Source organism: Malania oleifera, chromosome 13 (genome assembly GCF_029873635.1).
Source record: "Malania oleifera isolate guangnan ecotype guangnan chromosome 13, ASM2987363v1, whole genome shotgun sequence".
NCBI classification, from domain to species: domain Eukaryota; kingdom Viridiplantae; phylum Streptophyta; class Magnoliopsida; order Santalales; family Ximeniaceae; genus Malania; species Malania oleifera.
Genome location: NC_080429.1, coordinates 22,586,697 through 22,607,070, shown reverse-complemented (window position 1 = coordinate 22,607,070; position 20,374 = coordinate 22,586,697). Strand labels below are relative to the sequence as shown.

The window sequence follows — 20,374 nt, the reverse complement described above, 5'->3', positions numbered from 1 at the left end:
AAAGCATCCATATAATATGGAACCTCAGATTCTTCTTGCTTGCACTAAAGAGAGAGAATAAAGAGTATGACAAGCATCCAGGACAGTAAACAGAACATCCTTTGCATTGTGACCTGGGGCTCTACTCCCAGTGTTTGCTATTTGGAAGCTGCAGTATAGTTTCTATTTGGAAAAGGGAAAAGGAACAAGGCTGAGTTTGATTGGTCACAACTTTTTCAACTGAATAAAATTGGGTAGTTATTTTCTGAGAGCAAAAACGTAATTGTTTCGTGTATTTTCCGTTAGTTTGATATGTTTTGTACTTTGTTTCTTTAGAGGAAATCATTTTATACAGTTTGAAGTATTGTAAGATACTGTATGTTAAATGTGTTTCTCCCCGTCTTGTACTCTACCAATTAAAAGAAAATTAGAAAATTATTTTACAGAACAATTATTTTCGCCTCATCCAAATGGGACCTAAATGAAAAAGAGAACTCCAGGTCAAATAGATTCAATTCTCGATGGAATCAAAGCAGCAAGATCACAACATTTGCAGAGCCTCAACAAAAAGATTTCATAGAGCATATAAGCTCTCTGTAAAAATAAATAAAAAAGTAAATAAACAAACAAATCTAGACAGTGAGTTTGGTTCTATGTATAAGTTTGTGTTTCAATTCTTTTGTATAATTTGTTTTGCTAGGAAACAGCATAAATAATTGTTTATCATGATCAACATGGCAACATCAATCATGAAACTCATAAATTCTTAACAGTGAAACTTGAAGCTAATGTACATGTATATAACCAACAAGTAGTTCCCTGTTATGATTACTGTTTACAGCACAGAATGGCTGAGTTTGCACCAATGATGGAATTCAAGTTAACAGGTTGGTGTTTGGACACATCCAAATATGCCAAATATTATAATCACTTGTTTCAATGCCTTCAGTTATCCATAGTGCTGCATGTGGATTTCAAGCTGGTTGGTTTGGCAGTACAGAATTTGACAAACTGGATTTTCCTCTTGCTGCTGGTTCTGATCCTGTAAAATGGTTTAAAAATCAGAAAATAAATTTTTTGATCAGCATAACATATCAGAAATAATTGATCAGGTTTTTTATAGTTTCTTGCAATCACGTAGAGAACAGCCTAGTCTATTAAAAGGAGTGAACTAACTACCAGTTGACAACTGAAAAGGCAGAGGAGCAAAAATAAGATGCAGAACTTTAACTAGACACAAATCAAGGTCAGAAACCATAAACTTGAGTTCAACAACATTAAGAATAGCACGACAAAAAATTTGGAGCACTAAAGAGAAACATCTTTTGTGGTTACAATTGGTGAGACCGTGAGATATCTTTCATGGCTACATTTAATGCTTGTGATTCCCCAATCTCAAAAAAAAAAAAAAAAAAAAAAAAATAATAATAATAATAATAATAATAATAATAATAATAATAAAATAAAAGGAAAGGAAAACTTGAAAGGAAAGCAAGAACTATTCTCTAGCATCATTAAAAAAAAACTGCAGGTACCATGAGAAGCATTACCTACATTAAATGAGAATGCAGGTACTATGAGAAGCATATCCTACGAGTGATTCTAAAAAACAACTACCAGTCTCATTTAGGAAGGTGGAAAGATGAAGTGATGAAGTTATGAATACCAAGCTGGAAATAAATCCTGAGTCGTGGAACTAAAGAGAAAAAATTGAATTCCTCTATTTTCTAGCAGTCTTTCCAAAGTCTAAAATATGCCTCGTTACATGTCCTCCATCAATCCAAAAGCCATATAGATGACATAATACAACAAATATCTAATAGTATTGTGCACCATAAAAATGATGAAGGGACTTTTTGTAGGAACTTTGCAGAACCATTTATCTGATCTACTTTCTAGATATATCAAATGTGGTCTATAGCGTCTTTTTGAGAATATGCTCCCAAAAAATAAAATAAAATAAAAAATTCCACGAAGGTTTCTTTTGCAGAATTACAAAAATGGGAATAGCATTTTAAAAGAGAGATTATTCTGATAAAAAAATAATAACTAATTTGAAAATCTATTTTCCACTGTTTTCTCTATTTGATCATTGTAAAACAACAGAAAGAGAACCTCATCTATAATTATTCGGTTTCAAAGGTTTCAGCTTGCCAGGTTAAGTTTTGAGAAAGGACAAGAAACTTGAGATTGAATCCTTCCTTCATCAGGGTTAGGAAGTTTTATGCACATAATGGAGGGCTACCGATATAATGAAACCCACTGTCACCTTCAAGAGATACAATTTTTTTTTTTTTCAAAAAAGGGTAAAAAACTAGTAGGTCCAAATCCAAAATTAACTTTATCGGCCTATCTGCCTAACCTTTATCTATAACTTTCTTATTTTACAATGAATATATATCCCATTTCTAATTAAATATAAAATTTTATTTCTTATAATAATCCATAATATGCTACCTCTTAAAGCAAGCTTATGCAATCCCAGCTCATAGTTACTCCCCACTGAACTTGTCTAGCAATAAGTGAGCTCATCTTGGCCAGTAATTTGTTTGAAACAAACATGCGCGAACACGCTTGCTTCTTTGAAACATTTGGCTAATTAGAAGGGGGATTTCATAATGCAGGCAACATAAATTTCCACACTTATAAAGTAGAAACATCACCAACAAGAAGACCATAAAAGATGGTTATGTGCAAACTCTAACTGTTTTAGCACTGTTCTTATTTGAAGAACAACACTGTAACCACTTCTCTTGTTACTTGTTTGCCACTCAACCGCCATGTATAATGCTACATATTTTCAACACACTAGAACATTTTATTTGATGAAAATGTTATCCTGTCAATTATAGCTTCTACTGTTTTCATGAGTATTTATTATGTCGCTTTATGCTACCATATTATTTTCTAAAAGAGAATCAATCAAGAAAAAATACTTTACCATTGCATCTTACATCATATTCTCATCAAGATGCTAATGGCGCATAAAAATTCTAATTTCTTTTTGCGTTGGCTATGGATATAATAGTTTAGTAAAACCCAAATAAAGCTTACTTGATATTAGAGCCTTTGGTCTAGTCTTGAATAAAATCCTGTGCTGGACAATGCCAACAACTTCCAACTCTACCCTTGATGCATTGGGGTCACTACTTTGTTCTTGGTCGACATGTCTTATTTTCTTCAAAACTAAATATGGTTTCTTCAAGGCCACTTTCGACCCTGTTAATTCATGATACCCAACAGTAAAAGTGTACGTCTCCTACAGAAGAAACAAAAGACAGATTAGCTTAGAACCTTGTTCAAGATGGTGACAAAAATTGCATACACACAAAAATTAAAGTTAAGAAAAACAAGAATGTTATATACATGACAAATTGAACAACTCCAACTTCACTTGAAAAGCATACAGGACATGCAATTTATACTTCATTTCTACAAACTAAAAGCATGAGTTTAGCTCCTCTCTTTTGGATGAACTTTTTCTTTTAAAGAAAAGATTGGGTGCTATGAATTCGGTAAATAATTTATTTAACTTTCAAAAAGAAAATTTCAGCTTTTCTAAGAAGCTTCCAAAAGTTATTGATATAAATTTTTTAAAAAATAAAATAAAATAAAATAAAAAATAAAAGATAGATTTTTTTCTAGCAAACTATTCTAACTATGGATGTCCCTAGGTTTCTTTTCATATCTTATAAAATTACCCACTCATTATCTATCTGTCCTAAAATGACATCTATTTTAGACATTTAAATATTTCAGCCAGTTTGCAACTATTTTTCACCAATTTTTACATTTCAATAGTTCCTTTTTTTCACAGGGGAGCCAAACAACTTCTATAGCAACCAGAATCAGTTCCTTTCTTATCATCTCTTTTCAACAGCCACAATGGGAGTTAAACTAGGCCTAAAATCAAGCAAGATAAAGCTAAATCTAGAATATGTAAATGAACCCATAATTTTCATTCACTCAGCTCATAAATACCAACTAAATAATTATTTAAAAAAAATCTAGTGACACATATGATCTGAACTAGCAAATAACATAACAGGTACATTACTTCACCCTCAATGACCTACACCTCATTGTACACAAATTGCTATTTTCATCTGCATGTAAGCTGTAAGAATAAGCTGCTCTTATGGTCAGTATTTTCCAATTAATCAAACAAATAGAAAAGCCCAATGTTCTCCAAGCCACAAAAAAAAAATATAAATAATAAATAATAATAAAATAAAATAAAATCACGTTGCCATGATTGTCAAATTGAGCTTCGAATCATGAATCAATATCTTTTTTTTTTTAATAGCAAAAGAAAATTATTCATAGATTAAGAATTTACAACCAGGACAACAAGACATCTCCTTAGCAAAGGATGGACCAACCAAAAACAGAGAAAAAACCAACACTAAAAAGAATAAATAAAACCAACACAATCTAATTCCAGTAAATACCACCAGTCGTGCTGAATATTGAAAAGCTCATGCCCCCCCCCCCCCACCCCCCACTTAAAATTCCCATGACCCACGCACCAAAGAGAAGCCAAATAATGTAGTTCTCCCAAACCAGCAAATACGATGACTTCTCCCCGGAAAAAAATACATGCATTGTGCTCCATCTGCAGCCCCCAAAAATATCGCAAAGAAAGCACATTTCTAGAGCACTGCCCTTTCATTTTTGCTGCCAAAACCAACAAAAGAAACTGCAAAAAAGTCCTGCACCGTCTATGAACTCACCCAACAAACCAAATAACTTATTCCGTGCCCTCCAAGCATAATCAGAATATAGAAAAAGATGTGATGCAAATTCTGAACAGTTAAAACAAAGTACACAACCATCTGGAGAGAAAGCCTTCAAAGGTCTCCTTATCTGCAACAAGTTATTGGTATTAATTCTATCAAGCGCAACCAACCAAATAAAAGCCTTGATTTAGAGGGGACTTTGGACTTGCAAATGGGTTTATAGAGTGGAAAAGAAGACTTGGATCTAGTCAAAAATTCACAAAAATATCTGCAAGAATAAATCCCCAAAGGATCCAAAGACCAAGACCAATGATCCTCCTCCAAACAGTTATTCAACAAGACTAGCAAAGAAGATTACTCTACCAACTCGCTATCATTCAACAACCTTTGAAAGTGAAAATCCCACGAAGGTAAAGGACCACCAGGATCAACTACAAAAGAAGAAAAGGAATCATCCTACCATGAGCCCAAGCAAAATAGAAAAGGAAAGAAGGCAGACTGCATCCTCCAATAAAGGATCTTTCCAAAAGCAGATGTTACAACCATACCCAACAGAAATTTAGTATAGGGAATGAAAAGGGAATAAATCTTAGAAATAGCTTTCCACAGACTCTCCAAAGATCATCTAAATTCCAAATTAGTATCCCACCCATTCTCATCTAATACATACTTAATTTTTACAACTCTATGCCACGGGAAGAATTCTCTAGTGGAAACCACCAAAGCCATTAAACCAGAGGAGCTACATTTTTTGACACCAAATTTCCGAGACCCAAACCACCCTCTCATTTAGACCTGCACACCACTTCCCAGCTTATCAAATGATCCCTAAAGCCCCCTAGCCCCGACCATAAGAAATCCCTCATTATTTTCTCAATCCTACTAGCAACTCCCACAGGAATCTTAAAAATAGAGAGGAGTATAATGAGATACTAAAAAGACAAGCCCGCATGAGAGTAAATCTACTGCCGAGAGAAAAAAAGAGCACCTTCCATCCATTTAAACATTTAGAAACCCTTCCACAACAGGATCCTAAAAATTAATAGATCTAGATTAGAAATCTCAATTTCGAAAATCAAATCAAATCAAATCGTATGATTTAGTACAAATTTCCAAAATTGACTCCAAATGGCATGCATAAACTGATATATAAACAACAAACAAAGTAGTAAAAGACATTTAAATTTTTTAACAGTAAAAAAAAAATCATATTTCTTGACAATAAAAAGTAAGGGAAAGAGTCAATAAAAATTAAGAAATAAATGATCTTGATGTTTGTTGACCTTATAGGTCACACACGGTTTTGATAATGACAAATACTTAAGTATTTGATGGTTTTCAAGTGTTTGTGCAAGCTTACATGAGCATATCAAGGAATGACACTTGAAGTAACCAAAAGACCCTGAAGATCTTTCAATTTGTAATTATAAATTCAATGTTTGTAATATGGGTCTGTAATAGTAACTTAGGATGTGGTCTGTATTTATCTTACCTGCACATCATGCATATTGGATATATGGTAAGCTCAAAAAGACCGTAGTTTGACCATAGAAACCAAATGACTTTAGGACACCCTTCGGTCTACCGACGCCAGGTTTTTGGGCGTACTTGAAAAGACCCTAGGTTCCTACACATTGTACACAAAGTCCCCATAATCACTTATCATAATCAGGGGAATCAAATTAAGGCTAAAATGAACTTAATAGGAAAAGTAAGAGAGAGCCCAGGCGACCGAACCCTTGGAGTACCAAACTCCTCAGGCGCCCGAATGTTGACAAGTCAACATGTTGACCAGGCTCTCGGGCGACCAGATTAAAATGTGCTTATCTTCCTCAGGCGCCCGAACGCCTTGAAAAGAACAATTCACCAACTCGGGCAACCGATAGTTTTAGTTCAAAAGGGACCCTAGGCGACCGAACACATGAGTTCGGGCCACCGAACATTGGACCGGGCACCTGAAGTCACGTAACTTTGCTATTGACTTTGATTCGGGCTACCGAATCTCTATCTGAGCTGCCAAACTCATTTAAATTACTTTTATTCCTGAGTCAGGTTAGGCGACTAAACCAAGGTTCAGCCCCACCCGAACCTTGCCCGGTTAAAATTAGTTTAACCGCGGGTAAACAGGGTTATTTCGAGCTAATTGCCAGGGTTATTTCGAGCTAATTGCATTTTAATCATTTGGGACTTTTTTAATTATTCCCATCATATCCCAAAAGGTTATATTTTTACCCCTGACTATAAATATGACTTCATTTGCAAGATTAGCATGAGATTAGCACATAGATTAGCCAAAATATCCTCTCTTTTGAAAATACATCTTTTGGCCAAATACTCTCAAATCTCTGTTCCTTTGATATATTTTGAGATTGTGTGAACATTTCTAGAGTGCTTAAGATTGTTATAGCTTGCTAGAAACTCAAATTTGAGCGATTGATTGCTATATTTCTTTTGGAGAGTTTTAGCTTAGGTTTATCCCACAGATTTGTTCATTATAAATCTTGTGTGGGGGTAAACCAAGTAAGCTTAAGATATTTGCATCTTTGTTGCAAGTGTCCAATAGCTTGATTTTTGGTGTGCAAAAATTCTTTCAAACAAGCAAACATTTTCAAACTAGTTTTGTGCATATTACTTTGAAGGAAACTTTCTTAAACTAGTTTGATTATCTTATTCGTATACTTGGAATATTGATGTCCTATTGAAATACCTTATTTAGATTCCAAGATATTGCTTGTATTGAACACTGTTGAGCATCTTACTGATTATATTGTGATTGGGTGTTGATTGCACAAAACTAGCATCACTAAGCTTACACTATATCCATGTTAGATGTGTATGTGAACGTGCATATTTGGGCACATATCTGCTTTACGTGAAAGCACTATTTCTGTACCATTTATTTGAGAGAATATTGTTGTATTTCCAGGCGTGGCCTGAGGGGGCAGTAATCCAGCCCAGTAAAGATTGTGTAGGTTGAGGTCAGCCCTGTGTTAATTGACCTGGGTGTAACGGTTGAGGTCAGCCCCTTGAATTAACCTGATTTGTATAGGTGCCGCTCCACCCATTTAAGTGAGCAAGTATAGTGGTAATTCTTGTGCTTGTTAGTCAAGGCGGGGACGTAGGCAATTGGCTGAACCTCGATAACATTCTGCATGTCACCTTTAATTTTTTGTTCTCTAGTGGATGTGTGTTTGATTAAATTACTCTATTTACTTTCCAGTATACATTTTCATTACTTGCACTAGATTGACCATAGGGTTGTGAATATACTAGTGTTAGAATCTTTACCTAAGGATTAAATTTTGAAAATACCAATTCACCCCCACTCTTGGGATCACGACAAAGCTAACAATTGTTTAAGGGAAGGAATCAAGAAAAAATAATGAAAAACTAAAACTTTTTGTGTTTGCAACAACTAAAAAGAAAAATCATGTTTCATGCATACACTTTATCTAATTTATTCTTAAAAATTTAAAATAAAATTGACAAATAATAGAAAAATTACTTATTTAACCAACCTATGAATCTTAACAATACAATGAAACATGAGTATCACCTCAACCAAAGAGTGTTCTACCCCTTCTTCTCAATGGCAAAACAACTATACTCCACAAATAGTGAAGAATGATTGTTTGAAGGCAACATATATAAGACCTAAACTCCCCCTTTCTCCCCTTTTTCAGCATAGAATTAACGTAGACAAGTACTTGTAGGCAATTGTGTAAAAAACAAGAAATAAAATAAAATGCTTTTGGCGGTTTCCAGGTCTGACTGTATATGATGGATTCAGAATCATGGGAATCAATGGACTATTCAGCAATTGAATTGACAAATTCGACAACAAATCATTGTTTTTCAATTCTCTAGTAAGATCTAAACCAATCTAGTATGAAATTGATACAAATCATATGAATCGAATTGTTTTGAATAGAGTGATTACGATAGAATAATTTAATAGTTTACACAAAACATGTGTTATTATCATAATTCATAAAGAAATTAACAATAGTTTTCTATTTTAATCAAATAGAAACTAGATAATAGGCATAGCATAAGAAAGGGGGAATAGAATATAAGGCACCAAATGGTAGGAACAAATGATTCTAGGAGGGATTATTCGAATTCCTAGTTTTCAACACAAAAGGGGGAATTTTCCACACCCTTTCTTGTGCTTGCCTATGCTTGTGTCGAAACACTTGATCCCTTTCGTCAGCCTATTCTTAGCATGCAAAAAATTTTATGAATTCATAATAAGGAATAGAAAAGGAATAACTATTCCCAAATTTCACCACAAAAATGTCTACTCCTTTCTTATTCTATTTTGGGTGAAATTATACAAACACTTGCATGAGTGACTTCTTTCCAAAATATTCCATCCCTATATTAATTTTCAATACATTCTCATTCTATCCCATCATAATCCTATGAATAGGTATTCCAAAAACCAAATGTAACCTAATATCAACACTGCATCACCAAGCCACCAGCCCCAAGATGAATATTTTGGTGACTGACAAGTGACATGAAGTGGAGGGTGGTGCCTACTCGTACCTTGATTAATATATACTCTGCCTTTGCACGGGATTTGCCCTTCTGCATATTTATACTAATATTTAAATTGAATGCATTCTTTTTTGGTGTTCCCCACATTCTTTCCAAAAATACTCATGATTTTAATGTGCAATGAAAATATATTAGGTTAATAGGTTTTTATTCATATTCAAAACAGATCTAAAGTACCAGTAATTTCCACTCTCCTACAAATTTTATGGCACTGTTTATCTTATTTCTTATAATTTTAAGGGTTTTGGGGGGGGGGGGGGTGATTTTACTTGCACCTCATCCATCTAGTAGAAGATATTCTAACTAATCCAAAAAGAAATTTTGTCCTTACTAAAGAAAGGGATGATATGACCAACTATTTGAAAAGCTTAGGCTCATGGGAAAGGGGCCCTCTATCAATGCTAACACTACATTTTTTTTGGAAATTAAAATAGATATAATTTCATTTGCAAATGAAATCATATCTTCATGACCTACTATATATTGAACACCCTGAAATTGAAATGAATTCTAACCTTTGGAACAAATGAAAGAAAATAAAATAAAATAAAGGTAATACCTAGTGCACAAAGCTCCCACATCGTCAGGGGTCTAGGGAGGGCACAATATAGTCTTACCTTCAGTTTATGATGCAACACCCTTACCATTAAGTCAAGGCTCGCCCTCATTTGAAACAGACGATAATGAAATTTAATTTTAATTTTTAAAAATTCCTATAGCTTCTCATTAAGAAAATTAAAAAAAGGAAAAAGAAGAAGAAGAAGAAAAATCTCATTGCATTTATTATTGCTACATACTGCAAATATGCCACATAATTTCCCATATGACACTTCTATTAAGCAATCAAAAGAGCTGAGGTTCCTTGTAACAACAAAACTTAGATAAAAAATAAATTTAAATTCTAAAAGAATTTTAAAAACTGATATTTTCTCTGCATTGGCATACATAAATAGTACATGCAGTAAGAAATTATTTTAATCCCAAAACTCGATGTAGCAATATTTATGCACATTAATATCTCAAAATGCATCCATCCATATTATTATCTCAAAACATAATCCAAAATATGCCTAATCTAGATCATTGACTATATAATGTTCATAGTTTTAAACAATAAAAATTAAACCAGTCAAGATAGTGGTATGGGCTGCAGTGTAACTGTCACAGTCATTTCAACATAACACATAATGGATGCTACGTGATTTTGTTCATTGAATTAGCAAACTCATTAAAACATATAGATTCATGACTACAAAATGCACAACAATCTCACAACTCTAATAGCAGAGCACACACATCAAAAGTTAAAGCTTTATTTAGTATTCTCCTCTATTTTGGATAGAACCTTAGGGCCCATTTAGTCCTTAAAAACATTTCCATTTTCCATTTTTAGTTTTGCAAAGAATTATAAAGATTCCAGCTTCTTTTTTTGGGTTTTCAAAAAACAAGTAGGAAATAAAAGGTTTGATAGTTGTACAAAAAAATTCACTTTTATTTCTAGATTTCAAAAATAATTATAAAAGAAAAAAAAACAAACTTGCTTTTCAATTTTCTAAAAATTATATAAGGCTGTTTTTGGGAACATGGATTTTGAGACTTAGATTTGGATTTGTGAGGGTTGAGAAGAAACTAAATACAACTTTATACTATATTTTGTCATAATCCACATAAATCCAAGTCCAAGATTTGAATTCCATGCTCTCAAACACAGAGTAAGAAATCAGAAATCTAGAAAATAATAAAAATATGTTTTCTAAAATTGGAAACAAGGTGGCATTTATGTAATTATTTTAAAATTAGAACTGAAAAATAAAACTATTTCTACAAAAAATAGTGTCAACTTTTTACTGTTTTTCATTTTATGCATTCAAATGTCGTGAAATTGACAAAATATATAACTTTTTTTTGTAATTCTCTGGAAAACCAAAATGAAAAATGAAAACTATTTCTATTTTCCACAACTAAACGAGCCCTTGGATTTAAATGAAGAAATGTAATTGGAACGAAGAACATTAGGAGCATGTGTAAGATGAGCACATAATGAACTAGTGTAAAATATTTGATCTCATTCTCATTCAGCCTCTTGTGGCAAAATGAAAATTCTACGAAGGCAAATCTCCTTGAAAAAGGAAGAAATCAACAATAGGATATCATGGAGTAGAAGTTGACAAACTGAAAAAAAAAAAATGGAACCTAAAATCATGGCAACATTATTTTTTGATAGATAAAGAAGAGATTTCATCAAAGAAGAGAGAATGTACAAAAAGGAGAATAAGAAATACTCCTAAGAAAAAAAAATAAAACAGAGAAGGAAATATTACAATTAAAATAAAAAAGTCGGCCAGTCCGGATGTAAATCCAAAAAACACGCCCCCTTGAAGCAACCAGCTGCAAGCAAAAGCCCAAAGCAACTCATATAGAGAATCTTTGCCTTGAGCATGGAACATGTTATCATCTTCCTTGTAAAGATACCTGCATTACATTCCAACCAAATCCTCCACAAAACATCAAAAAATCACCTCCACTAAGCAAGCCATCTCTAATCCTACCAAATCCTATGAAGGTAATAGCCAAAATCCTCCATGGATTTCGAGTGAACCCAATACTCTCCAAATAAACCAAAAAAATATGTCCACCCTCCATGAAAAAGAAATTGTAGGAAAAACTGTCAAAACATGAAGTACAAACATCCGGAGATAAAAGCTTTAGAAGGCATTAATACTCTAAAACAGATTGTTGGGTTAACAATATTAACAACAACCAATCAAATAAAAGCCTTTTTTTTATAGGAGACTTTGGCCTTCAAGTACCAGATTGAAGCAGAAAGGACATGTTTTAATGAATCAAAGCTAAAAATAGATTTACAAGAATAACCCCACGATGAAGCAAGAAAAGTTAAACAGCTAGGAAACAAATTTCCAAGGACTAGCATGGCTAACATTCACCACAACTCTAGCATCCTGCCCATTCTATTGAAGTCAATATTTACAACAAATTACAGTATGCCACAGGAACTAGATACAAAAAGGAGCCTCTATAAAGACTCCCCATTAAGAATATGTTCACAGACACCAAGTAACTCAAGCTCAACAGCCCCTCATTCTAACGTCTATAAACAGTCTTGCAGCTAACAAGAAGATCCCTTTCACTAATGCCCACGCCATACAATTGAAAGTCCCTCGTCGCTTTCTTTAAGTAATTAGTTTCACATAAGGACCCTAACCAGAGACAAAAATACAAAGGAATAGAAGAAAAACATGTTTGAATCAAAATAACCAGACCCTTTAACTGGAAATAGGCCCACTTCTGTTCATTAGACTCCTAATAACTTTCTCAACCATCAAGTTTAAAAAAAAAAAAATGTAAATAGGAGGGGCATTCGATAAAATTAAGTGTGAAGTGTCGAATATTAATGCAATTGGGTTCTGAATATAATTCGATCAGTCTCTGAACATGTGTGAAGGGTATGAAGCATTGTGAAATTCAAATTTTTTTAGGGGCAAAAATGTCCAATGAAGCCTTTAAATGGATTTCTTAGCAAATCAGGAGTTAGAAGATCTCTAATTCAGTTTAGGAAGATATCCTATTCAATCAGAGATAATTCAACACCAATTAAGAGGTTTACAAAACAAGACCAGTTCACTTAATTTCAGACCATTAAAAGCTCAACCTTTATTCAAAAGCTACAAAGTGCAAACTAATGAGGCCTAAGAATGCCACCCAAAGGAACACTAATTCAGTAAGAGACCAATCTGAAATACTACACCAGCCACAAATGCATGGTAGGAAAGAATATTATAGTCAGCATTACTACCCACAATCCCACTCTTAAATAAGTCAATCCTTAGACTTAAAACCTTTTCAAAATTTTGCAAATAGTCAACACATTAGATAAACTACTAATATACCCATACATGAAAAAATGGGTATCAATTCCAAAGTGCAGGTGCTACAAAAAGGCATACTCAACCACCCAATCCCCTGTACCAGACCCATTATCCAACTTTGTACCCATCATCCTGCTCGACACATCCACAACAAAAGTGAAAAGAAAAAGTAATCCAAGACTTGAATTATCCATTAACAATAACAAAAAACACTACAGATGAAAAAAGGCAACACCAATACCAAATTCCTCCACCTACACCCAAACCTCTTCTTTCTCAAGTTCCCACATTCTAAAAATATGTTGAATTTTGCATTGAATTTTTCCTCTTTTTTGTGTCACAAGGGGTGAGAGAGCTTTCATTTTATACTATTCACCATTGTTACGTAGCCACTTTACCTAAAGCTTAAGCTGTTAGAATGTGGGCTCACATTGTATACCAAGCTTTAAGACTACCCTGCACATGCAGTCTGAGATAAACAAACCAAAAATAACACCCAGTACAAGGAATAAGATCATTTCTAACTGCAATGTAATAAACATGGGCAACAAAACTAGAACAAGGACCACCTGGCAACCATAGCCATCACCATGGCTCTTATACCATTTTTAGGTTGTGGGGTGACAATGTATACCAAGCTTTAGCACTACTTGATCAAGTTTAAATGAAAGATATACTAAGAAGTCATAAGAATAATGAAACATAAACGGTGGAGCACATTTATATTTCATAATTCATAGCATAATCACATAAATGTGTTAACATTTAATCAAAACAATAAGCAAATTGGTACAAAAACTAGGACTAACTGCATCAAATTTAATTTTTAATTCAATTTTTAAGTATTGGAAGGGTTTATTTGCTTCTTTTTGGCTTTTTTTTTTAAGATTTTTAGGTAGATATTGCTGTCTGATCTACAAAGGGATACGAGGGTTGCTTTATTGTAATTACCTATTTCATGAAGGGTGCCTTATCCTCCATCTCCTATAGTTTTATTTTAGTTATTGATTCATAAGAAAAAACTATGAGAGCGCACACATGCACGCATCAAAAAATGTTATCTAAACAATGAAGGGCACCCTTCATCTTCTGTACTTTTGTTTTAGTTATTGATGCGTAAGAAAAAAACTATGAGAACACACACACACACATCAAAAAATAATATCTAAACAACAAAATAAAAAACTATGTGAAAACTTGCACATGTAGACACACATATTGGAAAAAAGAGAAATTTCATAGAGATAGAAAGATGAGTTCAAGTTTTGAAAGACTAGGGGTCCTTCTACTAGGAGAAATGCAAGAGAAAAGAGGAAGAGAACAAAAAGTTGTTAACATAAGAAAGCTCCCCAACATGCATGCACATCGAAACGAAGGTCAAGAGCCAAGCTTGTTTAGGGCATTACGTTTGTCTATGATTGCTTTTCTTGTGCACATTGGATAGGTAAGCATCACATAAATACTAGTGTAGGTTTTATTCTTTGGGTGGAATAATGCTTCAGTGAAGAGGGGGAATAACGCTCCTTAGTAAAATTTATGTTTCCTAATGCTAAAGTTAGATTTGGAAAGCTCTTTAGGGAAGGATGAGTGTTCATCAATCTTGTAAAACTCACTAGCGATTGTGAACACGTTTAATCTACTTCTCTTACTAAACACACATTGCCAACAATGTGTGATAATATGAGTTTTATTGCTCTAAGATTTAGCACTTAAACTCATGTCTACTTCATGATTACTCTTTACTTTCACTCAATTTGCATTCAATGCTTACAAACTTGTTCATAAGTGAATCCATGAATTACTTTTGGCCAACTAGTTAAGCTTGTGTCATAAACTAGTCTTTTATGGCTTTTCACACAATGTGAAGTGTTCGACCCATGACGATTGGTATTAGAGCTTTGATCAATTGTCTCATTCCTTTCGAATGTGGGTTCCATTGATGAACTACCAAAAGATTTCCGCCGCTACAACACTATATGGGTGAGCTTAGTACCAAGATAATTCATGCTCTCAGAAATGCCAATTCGAGTAGACTATGGGAAAGCAAGGGAATCAAAACCAACACCATTCGTCGGTGCCCATGATCCAAAGAAACAGAGAACTTCTTATACGACATGGAACAATATTTTCACGCAGTTAGAGCCAGCTTGGAGGAGGCAAAGCTATCAATAGCCAATATGTACTTGAGTGGAGATACTAAGCTATGGGAGCGTCCCAAATATGATGAGATTTAGAGCAAGGAGTGTATAATTGATACTTGGAGTTGGACAGACTTGAAGAGCACAAGACCCAATTCTTTCTAGAGAATGTTGAGTAATGCTTGGTACAAGCTGTGAGATCTTAAACACACAATTACAGCAAGAGAATATGTTAAACAATTCTCTACTTTGATGTTGAATATTCACCATGTCAAAGAAATTATATTTCCTTGAAGTTATGAAACCGCAGGCAAGGACTGAATTTCATTGACAATGAGTTTAAGACTTGCCTACCAACTGGCCAAAAACATAAAAGAGAATTCCCCCACACCTAAAGAGAATGACTCAAGTCGAATCTTTTAAAAAGGGCAAACCCAAAAGGGTGCATCAACAAGAAGGCATCAACTTCAGAGAAGCATCCTCCTCTCCAGCTTTTTTGTTTAACACATTGTAAGGGTAAGATGTGTGTTCTTATGTTGAGGTCCTTATAGAGTTGTTGATTGGTCTCACAAGACATTTGTTTAATGCCTTGCAAGCTTCCATTTTGAAGGAGACAAAAAGAAAGGATGAGGATGAGGAGGAAACCCTAATGATAGGTGCAATGCGGATCCTCAACACGTCATAGAGGTAAATGAAACAACCCAAGGTTGCGTTAATCTTCATGGATTTTCAAATAAATGGAAGAACACAATGCTATATTCAATATCGAGACCCACAACTTTGTCTCACAAGATGAAGCACAACTCAACTTGAAGTTTTGGGGTGTTCTCCAAGACATCATTATCGACTGAAAACACAAGATAAGCAAGAAAACTTCTAGTCTAAACTTTTCAGAATCCTCAATTTATAGCTTGACATCTATTCGAGCTATACCCTCAAATCGATGGCCAAACAGAGATATGCAACAGCCTTCTAGAGCACTTGCACAACTTTGTCGCTACCAACTAGAAGAGTTGGGTGCTGCCATTCAAGGCGGCTAGATATTGTTTTAAATACTCAAAAAAACTCAACAACCAATAAGATTCCTTTTGAGCTAATTATAACCGTTGTTTAAAAACATAGTGCATAAGTCAAACAGAAGAAAAAGTCCAAGAGTGCAATCCACACAAAAGAATGGAGATTTCCCAAGCCTACCTCAAGAAAGCTTCCAACAAAGAAGATTATTGCCCTTCAACATGGGTGACTCAGTGCTTGTTAAGCTCTAGATGGCCCAGATAGGAAATTGTTACACAAACATCAATACCCAGTCCCCATATTTGCCAAAATCAAAAAGGACTCTTTTATAAGGTTGATCCTCCCGCATGGATGAAGGCACACACAATGTCTAATGTCAATTGCCTCTGCCTCAAGCCATTCAGTGTCGACACTTATGATCCAACCTAAAGTCAAAGCATGACTAAAGACCATGGTTTTAAATAACAACCGCAACCATTACATAATGCCATTACGTAACGGGTTTTTAGATTCCCGATATGATTACACACCATGACATCGGTGGGAAGAAAAATCACAGCCATAGCGGTCATTATAGACTGCAAACATTACATAAAGGCTGCCACAACCGTTATGTAACCGCTACAAGACCATTACTCCAAAAAAATTTATTTTACTTTTTACTTTTTCTTCTCAACCCCCCCCCCCCCCTCTCTCTTTTTCATAAATCATTCTCAATATACTATGTGGCAAGAGGGAGAAAAGATTATAATGAGGATGATAATGATACAAAATTTACCTTTTTTTAAATACTCACAAGAGATGCATTAATCAAGAATTTGAAAATATTAACTTGTTAGGAAAATATTTTATCTTGATAATATTAGCAAGTTGATATTTATATTCTATATTTTTCAACTTAAATTTTCTTTTTTTTTTTCTGTTATTGTGTATTTGTATTAGTTATATGTCTTATGTGTAGATTGATGAAGTGTATAATGTACTTCATTTTATTAATTAATGTATCACACATAAGAATTTATCACGCGTAAGAATAATGATAAAGTATAAATACACACGCATACATAAATTTTTTGTCAATTTTGGTTTAAAACAAGTGTAAATTTATTGCCCTTACCAAACTACTTAGTTGAACTAAAAGATCCAAAATATACTTAAATCTTTTTCTAAGAAGGTCTAAATGCTTAAAACATGCAAATAAACTAATACGCACAAGGTTGTGCGTGCTTGAAAAAAATTCACAATCATTACACCTGCTTACCGTTATGTACATCCGCTGCTCCCACTTCCCATTACACCAATTACTGTTATGTTACACTAACTGCTACCGCAATTTGAAACCATGCTAAAGACCTTACAACATCCTTTCAAAAAAGAGAATTCACATGCAACAACGTGCAAGTTCCAAGTAGTCGAAGGATCATGAAGATGAAGAGATGTAAGTGAAAAACAGGCAACCATTCATGGAAAAAGTTAAAAAGTACTTAGCAACAAGGTCTAAGAGAACATTGACAATGTCACGAACCAAGCTTGTTCAAGGTGTATGTGACCACTTGTCTTGTGCACATTTGGTATATACTAATGTGGATTTTATTCTTTCAGTAGATTCATGCCTTAGAGAAAAAGGGGAGTATGACTTGTTTGTCATATTGACATTTCCTCCTGCTAGAATTTGATTTGCATAAGAGCTCTTAAAGAGAAGGCGAATGTTCATCAATCTTGTACAACTCACTAGTTATAATAAACGTGCGTAACCTCCTTGCTTCCCACACTAAACCCACATTGCCTATGGAGGTGTGATAATATGAATTGTGTCGCTTTATAATTTACTACTTGGCTCATGTTTACTTTCATCATTGCATGTTGTTCCACTTAATTTGTTTTTTATGCTTGCAAACTTGCTCACACATTGAATGGCACTTTACTTTCAACTAACTAGTTATGCCAATGTGCAACAACTACTGTCGCACATTCTTTCACACCATGTGAAGTATTCGCCCGGTGACAACCAGCTCATTTCAATACACAAGCCCAAAAATAAAACATAAGAGAGAATACAAGAAAATAATCGCACTCCACACCAAATCTGAGGACATCTACCCACCATTGAAGATTCTTGCTAGGAAATATGATGGATATAGTCTAGAAATTCAGTTTTCAAGCTGTAAATGCCTAGTATTTAAATAAATAATACAATAAGTGTAGAAATTTTATTGCAGGCACAGTGTGGCAAGTCTAAGGGCATAACCACATCAAATCCACGTAAATTCAAATTCAAATCCCCAAATCAACGTCCCAAACATAAAATTATAAATTTCGTGGAATTCATTTGTTCCAAACTGTTGGGCTTTTGCGGAGCCTAGTTGTGTTTTAATTTGGATGATGACCCGACCTCTATTTAATTAGAGATTTTTATCCTAAGACTTAATCCATGGAGTGAAGGCTTGGGCTGTAGCCGTACTTGTGGGGGTCCAGGGGCAACGGCCCCATGGAAATTTTTTGGAGCCCATTCGGAACGGAACCCTAGGCGCAACATATAAAAAGGATTGCTTTCGGATGATTAGGGTTGATGTGGTTGTACCTGCGAGAGAGCGAGAGGGAGAGCATTGTATCGCCGCACTATCTGTGTTTTCTTCCTGATAATATTGAAATCCCTACAACTCCGTGGACATAGGCAAAATTGTCGAACCACGTAAATATTGTCTTGTGCGTGTGATTGATTTTTCTTTGGCGTTATTTTTCTCTATTTTGTTTCTCACAGGTTTCGGGAATTTGTTCTTTATTCCCAACACAAACATAGTCTTATATTTTGTATAAATCATTAACATAAATGAAAACTTGAAAAGAGCTCAATTGAAGCCAGTTCAGCCCATCTAAAGTGAAGTCTGGTCCATGACGCCTAATGCACGCACAAATACACTAACATTATGTTCGTGAGCATGAAATTCAGACTTATATTTGGATTTGTATGCATTTGGACAAAATGTGGCATACAATTGCACTGGGTTTCTTTCAAATTCCAAGCTGCGATGCTCCCAAACACTACCTAACTGCGGAGTAGACATAAAAATCCTCCATTGCAAGGTTGTGGGTGTTGATCAATTATGTTCCTTTACTCCTTCAGCAATAACTGCTCTTCTCCTTCTGGATTTGCCTCAAATGTTTCGCCATTAACAACACTTAGTATAAAATCAAGGCAATAATGCTTCCTCAAAGAACTATGATTTTCGAAGTGAAAAAAATAAAAAATATATAAGAGAGAGAGAGAGAGAGAGAGAGAGAGAGAGAGAGACCTGAGAAGAAGGGCGGCAAAGGCGTCCAATTTCGAGGTTCTGCAGACGACCTTGGTAGGAGGATTGAGGTTCAACCACCCCCTGCAATTCCACAATCGCCCATTCTCGGCAGTTCCCTTCACCACAGCTACACTTCACCTCAATCTGCATTGCTTTTCAGTATTCTGCAAGACGGGGAGCAGACAGTCGCCAACAGAAATTTCTTTGTATCAGTGGGCCAATTTGACGCCTTTTGAGGGAAAAGGAACGACACCGTTTAGCGCCCTATTTCATATCCCCCCCCCCCCCCTACTAAATCGACAACAACTTAGTTTTCCATAGATTTTTTTTTTTTTTTTTGATAATATGGAAGTTCATTACTAAGGCATAAATACAATCCCTTACCCATGAGTAAGTTTCCACAAAATGTTCTTTGTGGCTGATAATTAAATTATTTGAGTATTCGGAGTTTAATGATTTTTTAAAATGATATCAATTAATGATCACTAATTGCAATCAATTATATCTATTTCTTGAAATCTTTGCATCTAGACCTAATGTCAGTTTTTCTCTTCAAAGTTTTTTGAAAATTTAATGTTTGACAACATTTGAATAATTTTTAGTGGAAAAATTTATTCCATAAAATTAATTACGCTTAAAAAATGCCTTTGCTAATGGTACCTTTCACACCTCAACCCCTCCTCTACCCTCCCATCTTCAAAAATCGACAATTGCATTATCTACGCAATGAGTGATGACCCAAAGCGTTTGGTTTGTAAAAT

The 20,374-nt window shown here is 34.5% G+C and overlaps 1 protein-coding gene across 1 annotated transcript; it reads right to left on the bottom strand.

Moving 5' to 3' along the window:
• Positions 1 to 623: 623 nt before the first annotated feature.
• On the bottom strand, positions 624 to 19,858 carry LOC131146597 (uncharacterized). Its single transcript, XM_058096274.1, has 3 exons — positions 19,614 to 19,858; positions 3,034 to 3,238; positions 624 to 1,021 (listed from the first exon to the last, which is right to left on the bottom strand). The coding sequence occupies exons 1-3, from the start codon at positions 19,761 to 19,763 to the stop codon at positions 954 to 956; spliced, it is 423 nt and encodes a 140-aa protein (XP_057952257.1). The 5' UTR covers positions 19,764 to 19,858; the 3' UTR covers positions 624 to 953.
• Between the last annotated feature and the right edge of the window lie 516 nt (positions 19,859 to 20,374).